This window comes from Colias croceus, chromosome 6 (assembly GCF_905220415.1).
Source record: "Colias croceus chromosome 6, ilColCroc2.1".
NCBI lineage: Eukaryota > Metazoa > Arthropoda > Insecta > Lepidoptera > Pieridae > Colias > Colias croceus.
This window is the reverse complement of record NC_059542.1, coordinates 11,916,414-11,932,953: the sequence shown is the minus strand read 5'-3', so window position 1 is coordinate 11,932,953 and position 16,540 is coordinate 11,916,414. Positions and strand designations below refer to the sequence as shown.

At 32.7% G+C, this 16,540-nt stretch overlaps 2 protein-coding genes across 2 annotated transcripts; one reads left to right on the top strand and one right to left on the bottom strand.

Annotated features, from left to right (window-relative positions):
• Positions 1–8,358: 8,358 nt before the first annotated feature.
• Positions 8,359–12,137, top strand: LOC123692572. Its single transcript, XM_045637330.1, has 3 exons — positions 8,359–8,412; positions 10,659–10,755; positions 11,959–12,137. Exons 1-3 carry the CDS (start codon positions 8,395–8,397, stop codon positions 12,087–12,089), a joined length of 246 nt encoding a protein of 81 aa, XP_045493286.1. The 5' UTR covers positions 8,359–8,394; the 3' UTR covers positions 12,090–12,137.
• Positions 12,138–12,501: 364 nt separating this feature from the next.
• LOC123692571 (cytochrome P450 6B5-like) lies at positions 12,502–16,540 on the bottom strand. Its single transcript, XM_045637329.1, has 2 exons — positions 15,968–16,540; positions 12,502–13,498 (listed from the first exon to the last, which is right to left on the bottom strand). The coding sequence occupies exons 1-2, from the start codon at positions 16,493–16,495 to the stop codon at positions 12,524–12,526; spliced, it is 1,503 nt and encodes a 500-aa protein (XP_045493285.1). The 5' UTR covers positions 16,496–16,540; the 3' UTR covers positions 12,502–12,523.

The following is a 16,540-nucleotide window of genomic DNA, read 5'->3' as shown; positions in this document are numbered from 1 at the left end:
CAAAAATGATTGGTTCGCTGGGGCATATAAAAGTTATTCTAATGAAGTTTGTACATATTGGAATTAATTTAATATTTAAATACGAGAAATTAAATTTACGTGAATATAATATCATTCGTTGGATATACAAGTTTGTAGTTGTTGTCAACCACTGTACCAAGGAGGCGGACGCAATTGGCACAATGCTGCACGTTTACGTATATTGTCATGATTTTTGCATGTTTTAAATTTTAATGGTTTAAGATATTTTCTATTGGCCGCTGATTATGCCAATGAAAGACCTGCGTAAGTTGAGCAATAATAATTATGATAATTCATAGAACTCTTGAGTCCCTTTAGCAATAATTTCTTAGACATTTTTGTCATTAATATTTGGATAAAAATATAATAAAAACCTTGCACAGATAATCGATTCAAACTAATTCAAGGTGGTCTATTTCATGAAGCCACTTGCTGCAATGGTTGGTAACATTGGTCTCTTTATGTAACAGTTAGCAATAACTTGGTTTGAACAAATTATGACGTAAGAGTGGTCCCGAACCCACCGGTGGGTATACCGAGCAATCGATATTGGAGCAGTTTGTAGAGATTACGTATAATCCTTTTGAGATTGTTTGTAATCCTTACCTTGTTATTGTAAGCGAAAGTGTGTTATAACTTGGTTATAACACGCTTTTATAAGCTACACCTATTTATGTCAGTATCAAACTTTGGACAAGGATTGGTTTTTGTTTTTGGCTTTCAAGGATTGGTGACAATACAATAATTTCATGAGTTTATGTGTATTTTTAACCGACTTAAAAAAAAGGAGGAGGTTATCAATTCGGTCGGTATGTTTTTTTTTTTTTTTTAATGTATGTACACCGATTACTCCGAGGTTTCTGAACCGATTTACGTGATTCTTTTTTTGTTCGATGCGGAATGGTGTCGAATTGGTCCCATAAAAATTTTATTCGGATAGGCCCAGTAGTTTTTATTTTATGAGCATTTTTGTCTGTGCAAGTTTGAAGTCGGTTGTTTTTAATTAACGCAGTTAATGACTTGTGCTTTTTTATTATATGAATTATTATTATTTTCTTTCTTATTACGTCGCAACGGAGCAATTTTTTATAATATTATTGACTGCTACAACGAATAGCCTACTTATTTTACTTTAGATTAAGCAGGCGAAGCAGTAAGCGGCAAAAAGCGAGCAACTCTGTCTCTATGAACGAGTAAGTACAATGTAAAAGGACTTTATCTCTAAAAAGCTTATATTTTATTCGCCTTCTTTAGTGACTCGTAAGCCTTATTTTGTTATCAATCACAATTTTTATGCTGCAATTATATAGAAATGGAAGACAGATTGCAATAGTCGCCTTTTAAATGTATTTTTTTATTTAAGTAGAGTTTAGAATTACCTTTTATTCTACCGAATACGGAGATATAATACTGAATCGAACAAATTACCAAAGATACCAAATATGTTTTCTTCCATGTAGGGTTACTTGTGGATAAGTATAAACCTTTAGGTATCAACAGTAAAAGGTTCCTATGCCAAATACTCCGAATTCAATGTTATCACAAAATAATGTATTTTATTTATTTGTTTTTATAGTAAATAACGTTATGAATTGAAGAATGAAGATAATAAAGATACGTCTTCTCAAACATTTAATAAATGAAGGAATACTTAATTATCATTTATCGTGTATAAAAAAATGTAATAAATGTAGAAATAGTTTAAAATAAATGATCATTTATCGAGTATACCAATACACTACTATTCCTGTATGCAATACAAGTTTCTCATTGGCCTTATGGCCTATATTCGATAAGTTTGCAAATATTCTGTAGGTCGCTATGTATTCTATAAGTAGTGTAGTCTACATTCAAACTTCTTGCTTATAAATTTAAGTTATTTATTACATGTGATGATGTAATAGTAGTAACAATATCTTTAGGTGTTCAATTTCACGGTTCGCTTAATAACAATCTTTGTCTAGTTATTACGTTACAAAACTTCTATTAGTTTTCATCAGACTTAATAATAGATTGTTTATTGTGAATAGACATTGTTTTATTGAGGAAAATAAATATTTAATGTTTGCACAACATCATGCAGTTTCAATCGCAACAATTTAAATTCTAAATAATAAATCAAAATACGGTACGAATTTAGATCCTTCATTGTTTCTTTACCGGTTTTTGTTCATGGATACTGCTTTCCAAAGCGGTGGTAAATGTTAAAACTGTTATGGCCATTCAAAAGTGCTTCTAGAAAAAGTCTAATAGAATTAGGTACTAAATGTTTGAGTTTGAGTATTGGAAGCGACTATTAAAATCTCTGTGGAAACAATTTATACAAAATTAAAGCAATTGTCCAAATTATTTTTATCTAATATCTAATATATATTATAAAGGCGAAAGTTTGTAAGGATGTATGGATGTATGGATGTTTGTTACTCTTTCGCGTAAAAACAACTGAACCGATTACAATGAAATTTAGCACACATATAGAGGGTAACTTGGATTAACACATAGGATAGTTTTTATCCCGGAAATCTCACGGGAACGGGAACTTTGCGGGTTTTCCTTTGCAAACGCGGGCGAAGCCGCGGGCGGAAATCTAGTTTTTCATAATTTGACATCGATTAATTAAGAAATAAACAAAAAAGTCATATTAAAACAAAGTTAAAAACATCATAAGATGATAATTGATAATGCATATTTCATGTTAATATGAGTCAACTTCAATATTTTATCAGATAAGAATTAAATTTATATCTCCCAAGTTGAACACGTGCTATTGTTTTGTGTGTATAAAAAAATGTAATAAATGTAGAAATAGTTTAAAATAAATGATCATTTATCGAGTACTAGCTTCCGCCCGCGTCTTCGCCAGCGTGGTGTTTTGATAAAAGGTATCTAGCCTATTTTCTTTCTCAGGATCTAAAGATTGTCTGTGCTAAATTTCATCAAAATCGGTTGAGAGGTTTAAGCGGGAAAGCGTAACAGACAGACAGACAGACATAGTTACTTTCGCATTTATAATATTAGTAGGGATACCAACACACTACTATCCTAGTATGCAATACAAGTTTCTGATTGGCCTATATTGTATAAGTTTGCCCATATTCATTTATTTATTTATTTATTTAAGTAACACCACATCATACATCATAAGTATTATAAAGTTTTATAAAAATACATATTGAACATATTATCTAAAATATATGACAATAACGGTGTACATAAATTCAGCTATGACATAACTTATACAATAACATACTCTAAAACATGGTTTAAAAAAGAAAAAGTCACATGAAACATGGTGCGTTGTTTTAAAATGTTTTAAAATTATTCTTTTGCTTTATATTTTGCTCAATATTTTAAAGACTTCTTGCTTATAAATTTAAGTTATTTATGTACATGTGATGATGTAACAGAAGTAACAATATCTTTAGGTGTTCAATTTCACGGTTCGCTTAGTATCAATCTTTGCCTTGTTATTACGTTACAAAACTTCTATTAGTTTTCATCAGACTTAATAATAGATTGTTTATTGTGAATAGATATTGTTTTATTGAGGAAAATAAATATTTAATGTTTGCACAACATCATGCAGTTTTAGTAAAAATATTTAGGTTCTAGGTTTCCGCCCGCAGCTTCGCCCGCCCAGTCAAAGAAAAACCCGCATAGGTAGTTCCCGTTCCCGTGGGATTTCCGGGAATGCTTCATTTTCTCGGGATAAAAAGTAGCCCATGTACTTTCTCGGGTATCAAAATATCTCCATACCAAATTTCATGAAAATTGGTTCAGTAGTTTAGGCGTGATTGAGTAACAGACAGAAAGACAGAGTTACTTTCGCATTTAAAATACCTATTAGTATGCAATTTATATGCAACAAAATACGATACGAATTTAGATCCTCCATTGTTACTGGAGTTTCTTTCGTTTCGTTCGTTTTTTCTTCATAAATAGATACTGCTTTCCGAAGCGGTGGTAAATAATTAACTGTTATGGTTATTCAAAAGTTCTTTTAGAAAAAGTCTAATCGAATTATTAAATACTAGCTTCCGCCCGCGACTCCGTCCGCGCGGATGTCGGTCTTCGCGTGGATGGTTATTTCTCCATTTTGAGTACCTCTGTCAATAACATCTTATAAATATCTATTGGACCCAATTCCCAAATACGGCTAGGCCTATAATAATACGCAACGTGTGTTCGCGGTTCTACGGAACAACGTCTATGGATAAAACTGAAAAATTAAGATTAATTTTTTTCTACGTATTTTTCCAGGATAAAAAGTATCCTATTTTACGCCCAGGATAATAAGGTATAATTATACCAAGTTTCATCGAAATCGAACCGCTAGTTTTCACGTGATGCCTTCACATACAGACAGACAGACAGACAGACAGACAGACAAAAATTTTTTTAATCACATATTTGGGTTTGGTATCGATCCAGTAACACCCCCTGCTATTTATTTTTTCAATATTTTCAATGTACAGAATTGACCCTTCTACAGATTTATTATATGTATAGATTTGAGTTTGAGTATTGGAAGCAACTATTAAAATCTCTGTGGAAACAATTTATACAAAATTAATAGCAATTATTATCATACAATTATTATTGTAAAGATCATAAAAAAAAACACACACACACACACATTCTACACAAACGCATACACACATTCACACACCCATACATACTGACTCTTGCACACCCATGTTCATTGTAATGTAATGTAATTTTAACTCCAATGCAATGAAATTCTAATATTCTGTAATTCTAATTTTAATCTTTAATTAAAAAAAAATAGTCATTTCTAGTTTAATTATTTGAGGGGGGGCGCAGGTATCTGTAGCACAGTTTATACTACCACAGATACCGGAGTTCCTCCTATTATTATCATTGTATAATTTTTCAAATTAGTTTATGATATTAACTATACAATGTGTAAATTGTTTATGAAATGTGAATGTAAATGAAATAAATAAATAAATAAAATAAAATTGTCAAAAATATTATAATTTGACATCGATTAATTAAGAAATAATTTATCATTAATATCATCGCATAAGATGATAATGCATAATTCATGGTATTATGATTCAACTTCTTTATATTGAAGTATTTTATCAGATAAGAATTAAATTTATATCTCCCAAGTTGAACACGTGCTATTGTTTTCAAGAAGATCCTACTAATATCATAAATGCGAAAGTTTGTGAGGATGTGTATGTGTGTGTTTGTTACTCTTTCACGCAAATACTACTGAAGCGATTACAATAAAATTAAGCACACATATAGAGGGTAACTTGGATTAACACATAGGATAGGTTTCATTCATAATAATGAAACATCATAATCACAGATCATAATATACTTAGATAACGTTAATTTGTACAAATCATCATATCAATCATAGTTTTCCGCTCGCGGCTTCGCCTGCCTTGTCTAAAACCTTTTAAAAAATATACCTCTTGAATCACTACTCTATCTATAAAAAAACTGCATCAAAATTCGTAGCGAAGCATAAATAAACACATGACAGTGACAGCGGCTTTATACTATATCTACTTAATAGAGATGAGTAATTTTATAAAAAGAAAAAAACGTATAAAGTATTATTTTAACCCTTTTTTGCTTAGCTTTTTTGCGACATTATGTGCATGGAAAAATCCTGTGGAAAAATCGAATATATTTAAAAAAAACTTACCATTCACGTTTTTGTAATAAATTAGAAAAGTTTGACACTTCATGGCAACTTAAATAAGAGCCTGTGAAAATTGATTGTCCTCATTTTGTGCAAGTTGGTTAAACATTTCGAAGCTATTTACAAAATACAAACCATGACCTAAGAGTTCAGATTAAAATAATGGTCTTATTAATATTTCAAAGTAAAGGCTTAAATGGAGAAACCAATTTAATTATTTCTAGAACTTGCTGTGTTGCAACTGTATCTAATAGTTAGGGAAATGAACTGTGTTGACTAACTTTGGTGGGTTTGGTTTTCATTTATTTAATAATCATAATAAATAATAAAACACATTTATTGTCAGAATCACATAAAGATATCCATTTACAAAGGAAAAACAAAAAGAAATAAAGAAAAATAAATATTTCTTGGGGACCATTCTTAAAACCGGTAAATTTTAATTCTAATGAATGTGTTCATATGAGTCTCGATTTCTATTAGTATCTACATTTTTAAATCTATGTTATAAAATTCTCGTAAAGTCCTGTTCTAAATGTCCGATTTTTCCTACTATTGATTCCTGCCTGAAAATTATAGATAGGGGATGAAATAAATTACCACTGAGATTAAATTACATTTTAAATTTTTTGTTTTTCTAACAGATGATCTCTTCTATAACTACCGGTGGTAAATAGATTATTCAATATTCTTGTGTGAATTAAGCGAATGATTTCCTGATTAAACCTTACCTTTTTTAACCTAATGTACCAAAATTTCTCGACTTCATTACCGGTTAGGTATTAATGCAATTTTTTTAATAATTATCACAGACTAATATTAATATAGTTACTACGTATAGAAATATTATGTAATTACTTACTGAAATAAATATACATAGGTATTTGTAATTTTATAAAAACCCTTTTTCAAAACGATTCTATTTTTTAGAATGAAACCAAACAATCGATCGAAATCCAATCGATAACTTTATTTTATTTTTCCTAATTTATAATTATTATTATCCTAGTGTCTCAATAAACCAATCTTTAAAAAAATATGTATATTTACATAAGATGTTGCATTACATACATAATAACATATTATATGCTTTGCATAACTTAAGCTGCGTAAAACTGGCACAGCTTAAACTTAATCGGCATATAATTGTCAAGGCCCGTATGTAGCCTTAGATTGATATACACCTTCGTATGTGGATGGGTGTTTCTTATAAAATAAAATATTTATATTTATCTTAATAATTGGTTAATTTTTAAAGGTATTTGGTAAATTTGTAGAATAGTTGTTCTTGTTGTTCTAGTTGAAATTTCGTCCCACTTAAAATAAATGGAACATAAGTATAGTCTTGTCCCGCGACTCCGTCCGCGCGGAAAAATTAAGATTTTTTTACATATTTTTTCAGGAAAAAAAGTATCCCATTTTATGCCCAGGATAATAAGGTATAATTATACCAAGTTTCATCGAAATCGAACCGTTAGTTTTTACGTGATGCCTGAACATACATACAGACAGACAGACAAAAAAATTTTTTATCACATATTTAGGTTTGGTATCATTCCAGTAACACTGCTATTTATTTTTTTCAATATTGTTAATGTGCAGAATTGGCCCTTTCTACAGATTTATTATATGTATAGATTTGATAATTTCGAATAATGTTCTGTTTCAACTAGAGTATCGTAATAATAGTTTGAGGATTATGGTATAATCATGGCGTAAACTTGTTAGCTAAGATTTCTCTTTTATGGGAAAATATACTAGATTACAATATAGAAAAGAAAACAGTTCTCATTGCTATGCGTTTAACAACATTTTTAATGGTTTGTATAAGTAAATTAATTACGCACGCCCGCCGCAAAGTGAAAGTGGCAATTGAATTTTATTAAATAAATAAAATTGTTTACTTAAATTATCGTTTATGTAAGTTTATTTGTAACGCATACTAAGAAATGAGTACAGTACAGAAATGAGTTATGATTCAGGTAAATGTTATAATTAGAAAGATTAAAATTTAGGGCATAAACTATATAGATATAAATATTCAGTTATGATACATAAATGTTTTGAGGCTTCATGTTGATTTTGAGTATCGGTTGAGAATCGAAATTGACGATATTTATTAAAATTGGTATGTACTTCAAATAATTTATAGATTATTATAAAAACACTACACTACAAATATTCAGATTCTGCCAATTTGTTACATTAGTTCCACTTTCTGACTGAATTGTTAGATAACTTACATATAAATGTATGTTTTGAAAATATTAAATAATTATTTAATTACCAAACCGAGAAATTGCATCACGAATTAGCAATCAAAAAAATCTACATAGAACCTATCAATACTCAAATTTCGTAATACTTACAACCTGAATACTCGCAAATCTATAGGAATAATTAAGCGTAGTATGAAAATGTCGTTGAAGCTGTCTGTCCATCTCTATATATTATGCTTAAATCTTTAAAACCACGCAACGGATTTTGATGCGGTTTCTTACATTCTGTGATTCTCAAGGAATGTTTTAGTATATAATTTATAAGCTGGCGAAGCTAATATTTTTAAAGCGGGCGAAGCCGTAGACGGAAAACTAGTTATACATATAATTATAGAATGGCCCGCAGCTTTGGCGGTCGCATCGCGATATAACAGGGAATGTTTGCGCGGGCGCGGCGTAGTGCGCACAATGTCAACCATACGGCAGGTTAGTGTAACCTAGTTATTAATTGATAATAACCTATTTTACGAATCTGCTCTATTGTCTATTGTAGTAATAATATGTATATGTAAAAATAATGTTGTTAAGGGGAAGGACTCAATGCATGCAAGTGCTTTTGTGGATTGTTAAACCTTTTACTATTGGAAAGCTTCTTTCTTTAATGAGTAATATATGGTACTAACTCGTACCTATTTGTGTATGTTGGGTCAGACCAGGTGAAGTAGGAGTAGCAGCTAGTATGTAATGTAGTGTTGATGGGGATATTGGTTACGGTACATAATGTAATTGAAAATTGTTTTTGTGTCTGGTTAATTCAGAATCTAGTAAAATAAATAATTACAATATTATTTTTTAAATAATTTTTGAAACAAAAGTTTCGAAAAGTGTGAACGAAATCATTCCACAGAACTGTGATAAATTTAAATTGTTTTTCATTCAATTTTAAAAGTTTAAAACAGCATTATTCTGTTTTGAACTCATGGTACCTATGTGGATAAATGTGGCCTACCTATGTTTTTGTTGGAAAATTTTTCCCTATTGGTGCTATTATAGTCTATCCTTTATTCGACCGCTAGAAAATTTATCAAAATTCATTGAGCCTTTCAAGGGTCATCGACTAACAGACATGCTCTTTTTCCATTACGTGGAATACATTTCTCACTTTATTTAGATACATTTTGCTAAAGGGCGATCAATTACTGACTTTTAAGGTTAATTGGGATTTGAGAACAAGATTGGTATTCAAGATGATCAATGATCATTGCTGTAGTAGGAGTGATGCGATTTTATAAATAGGTATAGAAATATTTTATCTGGAAAGTTGTCTGGAAGAGATCGCTGTCTTAGCGATAAGACCGCCTGTTGTGCTCAACTGTGTCTATTTATTTTATATATTATTTACTCTTCTAATTTATTTATTTATTGGTGCACAATAAAGTATTTTTGTTTGTTATTATCTTAATCTAAACTAATATTATTTAGCTGAAGAGTTTGTTTGTTTGTTTGAACGCGCTAATCTCAGGAACTACTGATGTAATAAATATGGGAGAGAAGAATAATTATTGTTGAAGGGTCAACCGGGTCAGCTTTGTGTATTTAAGTATAATAGAAGTGAAGTAGAACAAAATATATAATACAAGGTAGATTCGTTTGTGACATAGAGCTCCAAGGCGTTGCTATGGTAACGCGAAAGTTGTACAATAAATAGCGATCAATTAATATAGTTACCAACATAGCATCTTGTATTTAATATTTAAAAATTGTTTAATTAATACAAATACGATGAGGCGGATACTCTGCTACTTATAAGTCCAAAAAAAAAAATAGAATAAGTAGACGGAGTAGACCAGCTTGTATAATTTATGATATGTAACAATATTCGCTGTACGTAGGTACTTATCTGTATTAGTGATAGATTAGAGTTTAGATCGTAGAGTAGTTACACACAAGATATTATCATAATAAGTAACTTGTGTAGGTAATTTAAATTTAACAAGTTATATCAATTATCATTCAAAAAAGTCAATTCTGATTCAAAAAATGATAACACGACTGCATATGTAGTCCACATAATATTTGCAAGGTGTTCAAAACAAACCTTCATACTCGCATTACTTCCGAAATTTGAAAGTCAAAGTCACGATTAAAAACATGTTCATAGCATTCATACTTCCTTAAAGATATATGAATTGCAGCTCAGAGGATAATATCAAGAGCATTTCTGAATCATAATTATTGAAATAGTATTGCCCCAAGGTTTCCTTCGCATGGCTGTTTATGACTTCAGTGTGCCTTGTGTATTATAGTAGTATAGCCGAATTAGTATGGGAAATCGAACAGCGCCCCTAGCGGACGTATGGGGAAGCTTTGATTCCCCATACAAATTTCGCTGTGACGCAGACGCGATAGTAACGTTTCGTACCTACTCGATGAAAACTCGCACTAGGCACACAGGGTGTAATATGTACTTACCTTTTATTTAATGTAATACCTATAACTATGGTTACTTATCGTAAAACTAAATAAAAATAGGCGATTACTATAAATATTTAATTATTTACTATCTACAGACAGCATGACATTCAATATCATTGAAATAAGTATCATAATAAAATAATATTATCAAGGTGTACTGTCTAATCGTCTATTACCTACGAAGTACACTATTTTCCTTTATTAGATTTGAATATTAACCTACTAGGTACCTCTAACAAAACAAATACCAATTCCAGATAGCTGTGTTCCTGTGTGTGGCGAGCGTCGCCCTCGCACTTCCGGTCCCTGACAGCGCGGGATCTTTTCCCCTGCCTGCACCTGGCTTGTCTTATGGTTAGTTATCACATAGTACTATATTATCTGTGGCTATCATCTATAGGTGTGAGTGAAGTCCCATGTCCCCAAGTGGGGTAAGGGGCAGATGCATTACACATCTGTTTCACTGATTGATTTTCTTTAGGGACAAGTAGGTGATCAGCCTTCTGTGTCCTGCCAGACCGAGACATTTTTTTTTCTTCGTCTCCACCGGGAATCGAACCCAGGACCCCTCGGTTTTACGCTCACGCGTCAACCACTGTACCAAGGAGGCGGTCGTCGATATATCATCTATAGGTACTAATATTATAAAGCTGAAGAGTTTGTTTGCTTGAACGCGCTAATCTCAGGAACTACTGGTCCGATTTGAAAAATTCTTTCGGTGTTAGACTTAGTGTTAGATAGCCCATTTATCGAGGAAGGCTATAAGGCTATATCATCACGCTGAGACCAACGGAGTGGAGCAGCTAGTAACTAATATAATAAATGCGAAAGTAACTCTGTCCGTCTGGTTTTTTCTCACGTCTGAATGGATTTGGATGAATTTTAGTACAGAGTATTAATTATTATAGACACAGTAAACCAAAAAAATAGTCACAAAATAAGAAAATACACAAGCAATCGGATCTTGTATTTAATTAATACTGAATGAAACAGAGCAGTGGTAGCAGTTAGAGCAGTGGTGGCTCAGTGGTGAGACCTCGGACTTCGAATCGATAAGTCCGGGGTTCGAGACCAGGCGAGCGCGCAGGAAATAAATTGATTTTTCAATTTATCTGCGCATGTTGTAACATCACCACTAACGGTGAAGGAAAACATCGTGAGGAAACCGACATGTCTAAGAATTAAAAAGTTCGACGACATGTGTCATCCGCCAACACGCACTTGGCCAGCGTGGTGGATTATGGCCTGTACCCGCATAGGAGGCCCGTGTCCCAGCAGTGGGAACGTATATGGGCTGATGATGACGAATGAAACAAATTCAATAATTGTGGCTAGGTACAACAACTGAAAGAGAAGAGAACCTTTATTTATAATCGTAATAGCTGTTACCTGTAGCTTCACCTGTGTCGCCAAGAAATTTCAGTGAAAATCCGTTATTTCACTGCGGAGAAATCATCATCATACTATAAACGCTTTAATGTGACAATTTTAGAAGAAAGACAAACAAACAAACACGCCTTCGCATTAACAATAATAATAACATACTATTTTTTTCAGGTGGCATACCGTACGGCAGCGTGAGCGGAGATGTAGCGAGCTATTTCAGACAAGCGCCATCTGTGTTACAAGCTAAGCAACTCCATGTCACAAACGTCAATAGTTTCGCGCCCATAGAACAGTATTTATAATAGATGGCGCTAGTATATTTATGATTGTAAATAAAACATTTTTTATAAGATGAAGTTTTAATTATTATAGAAATACATTGGTGAAATTGTTTTTTTATTTTTTAACAAGAAAGGTTACAAAGTCTATACCTACAGTTTTTTTATATAAAATTTTGAGTTACTAGTAATACCTAGGAAGTATAGGTATTATTTTATTTTATTTTAGTGAAATTTAAATGAAGTTTAAATATTTAATTAATTATTAATTATATTCTATCGGTTTGATATTAATAATTTCACCCGTCATATTATCTTAATTCTTATTTGCATTGTGATTTTTTTTAACATCACAGGTTGCCCGATACCTAGAGATAGGTAACTTGGTAGTGATAACAATACAATAATAAATCCACATCCAATAAAAATACAAACACTCTATTATTATATCATTTATTCTAATTAATGGCAATATTCCTCGGTATAAACTTAACATCGACATTATCAAGTCTCACTTGCAATGGGTGTCGGCTGTATTTTTGTCCTCCATCATTTAAGATGCTGCTCACAGTAAAGTTGCGCAATAAATGGACCAACCCAGCTTTAGCTTGAAGTGACGCGTACCTAAGACCCACACAAATCCTATTACCCTTTCCGAAGGGCATGTAAGTGATGTCAGCGATTTTATGCCTATTCTCTGGAGCGAACCTCTCTGGCATAAACTTTTCGGGCTCTGGGTAGTATTTCGGGTCGTGGTGTATCTCAAATATTGGTGTAAGTATCTTAGTGCCTTTATCAACTTTAATATTGCCAACCGGAAGAACGCTGTCCTTTACACACCGTCTGGTCAGAAAACCGATAGGTGGATGTAGTCGCATAGCTTCACTCATCACCATGTCAACGTGCTTCAAATCCATAATCGTGTCGTAGCTCATTTTGTTATCATTCTTCTTGAATGCTTCGTCGATTTCATTATGTACTTTTTCTAAATGTTCTGGAGATTTCCCTAATTCGTATAACGTACCGAATAAAGCGGTCGCTGTCGGTTCCACGCCTGCGACGAAGAAGAAGAAAGCTTGCGCGGCCAGAAGCTCATCAGTTGGAACCATTTCTAAGCCTGTCTCTTTGTCTACCATTTTCCCCATACTCTGTAATGCTACACATAAGTCAGCGAAGTCGTGTCTCTTTACATTTTCTAGTTCACGAGCACGCAAAATTTGCTTTATCGCACCGATAAAGAAACCCTCATGCTCTTTGAACAATTTTAGCCCAAGGAAAGTAGCCAGACCACTGCTCAGGTTTCCTATAGCAAACCTTATGTTAAATCTAAAGCTGGCTTTAAACGCATCTCTTGCCATATTAAGGAATGGTGAATCGAAAATGGATCCAGTGCTTACTCCGAACACGGCTCCACCAATAGCCGCAGAGCAGAATTTTTTAATCATAATATTAACAGTAATTTAAACAACCCAAAAGTATTATGGAAAAATCTAAAGAAATCTGTTCTACCAAACTTTAAATCTAACACATCACTACCACATACTTTTAATGACCCCGATAAAATAAATACTCATTTTCTCAATATTCCAGGAGATAACAAAGCAGATACAAATACAGTTCTCAATTTTAATTCAAAAAAATTTTCAAACGCTACATTTTCGTTCACATCTGTTAATGAAGACAGCATAGCTAAAATTATTTTATCAATTGACTCTAATGCAGTGGGGTCAGACGAAATCAATAGAGATATGATCATATTGACATTACCTCATTCATTAAAATTCATAACCAATTTAATCAACAGATCGCTTGCTTCAGGTGTCTTTCCCTCTCTTTGGAAAAATGCTTTAATTCATCCCCTCCCCAAGGTTAACAATTGTTCAGATCTAAAGGACCTACGTCCGATTAGTATTTTGCCCTACCTGTCGAAAATATTAGAGAAAGTAGTTCAAAAGCAGCTTGTGCATTACTGTGAATCCAATAATATATTTCCATCTCTACAATCAGGGTTCAGGGCTAAACATGGGACCTCAACAGCTCTCTTTGATGTTATCGATAAAATTCTTGCATCTCAAGATAAAGGCTTTGGAACTGTACTAACTCTTTTGGACTTCTCTCGTGCTTTCGACAGTATTAACATCTCCCTCCTTTTAGCTAAGCTATCGTACTACGGATTTGACTCGAATACTATTGACTGGTTTGAAAGCTATTTGGAAAATCGTACTCAACAAGTTCTTTTACGTAATCCTAATGGCAACCATATACTTTCAAAATCTATGAAAGTTACCAGAGGAGTACCTCAAGGTAGTATTTTAGGGCCTATCCTGTTTATATTGTACACAGCAGACATTAAACACTCAATTAAACATTGTCAATTTCACTTATATGCCGATGACCTACAACTTCTCATTCCTATCAGCAGGGACAATTTTGATGAGACTATCACGAAACTTAATTCGGATTTAAATAATATTTCATGTTGGTCTAATAATAACTCTTTAGTGTTAAATCCGTTAAAATCTAAATTCATGATCGTTGGTTCCAAAAAACAGGTCAATTGTTTATCGCAGTTGAAACCCAAAGTTTGTATCGATAACTTACCTCTCGAATGTGTCAATCAGGTGCGCAACCTTGGTATTGAAATGGACAATAATTTGAAATTTGAAGCCCATGTTTTAAATGTTACTCGAAATTGCTTTTATCGTATTAAGGTTTTATACAAAATTCGTGATTTTTTAAGTGTAGATATGCGCATTCGCCTATGTGAAACTCTAGTCTTGTCCAAATTAAACTATGCACTGGCAGTGTATGGTCCTTGTTTGCTTCAAAGAACACATCGTCTCCTTCAGAGAGTGCAAAATGCTTGTGCACGATATTGCTTTCAGATTCCTCCAAGAACACATATCTCACCATACCTAAACATGCATAACCTACTTAATATGAAAAACCGTCAAAAACTTTACTTTGCCAGTCTCCTTTTCGACGTTATTAAATTTAAAAAACCTCCTTATTTATATGATAAACTTTTATGGAGGACCTCCAAAGCCTCGAGTGAATGTAGGCCATGCACAAATATTTTTTCTGTGCCTAAATACAAAACAGCCGCCTTTAGAGGAAGTTTTAGATTTCTTGCTACGAAGTGCTGGAATGATATCCCGCCTCCTATTCGAAATTCTCAAACTAGGGACACTTTTAAAAAGAAGTTGAAAGCTTATTTTCTCGTTATTCAGAAACAGTCTACATAAATACCTATAATACTTAATTGTTATTTTCTATGTTTAATAATATCTACTATAAACTATAATCTACTTGATATTCATTAAAATTGTGTCCTTCTTTTACCTTATCTATTTTCTACGTTTTATATATTATTGTTCTGGAAAAGATGTCTTTAACTTCTTCTACCTACTTGGCGTTGGCAATATAAATTCATAAATTACACTTAAATTCTGACACACTATTCATTTTTAATTACTGATTCGTTTCCTCTCAACTCACTCAGCCGATTTTCCGTTCTGACTGGCAAACAATGTTACATACTTCATACATCAAAATCTTCTTACTTTATAATGTAATACACAGCATAATTTAGTTAGTCCGTTCATTAAAATTATACCTACTCTTATTAGTCACTCCTCTCTACTTAATATGGTGCTGACAGAATAACAGCGTTACAGCCTCAGCTGTAACATTCATGCTGAGTCAGTATTCCCTTTCCCTGAGGTGATACAGATATAATATAATATTATGTTTATTATTACGTCTTCACATATTGTTTTACCTAGTTTTACCTTGTTTTTTAAGTTATAAGTATTTTCTGTTATTTAAGGTACTGTATCATTTTTTGGGAATAAATGTGTTTCTATTCTATTCTATTCTATTCTATTCTATTCTATTCAGAACATCGTCAAAGTATCAAAAGCATTACCATTTAACAGTTTTTTATTATCGTTCAAATACTGGACAAAGTCTACAGCACTTTTATCGATGATGTAGTACATAGACTTGAGTTTTGCAGACGTAAACAGAGGTGTCATACTTTGTCGCATCAGTTTCCATCGATTGCCATGCATGAAAAGAATATTGTCAGCGAGAAGATCATCCTCGTTGATATCCACTCCTCTGTGGTTGAAAGAGTTGAAGTCTGAAGCCAGCACATGTTGAACGTTAGTGGGGTCTATCACATACAACGTTGGAGTCACAAACGTCCCAATCCCAACCGCTGGTTCCTGCCTATAATCCTTGTACACTTCACATAAATTCTGGAATACTGCTTTGTTTTTGAAAAGAAACTCCCAGAATATGCCCATCACTTTGTTCTTCTTATAGAACGCCACTTTTCGTTTCTTCCAGTAGAATTCATTGTATTTGCCATTTAAATAAACGAGGCACGCGAGAAGCGCACCGAATACAAACAAAAATGCTATCATGTCTGCGGCATGAATCGTTCTGAGTGGCGGAGATTCGAGTCTTAT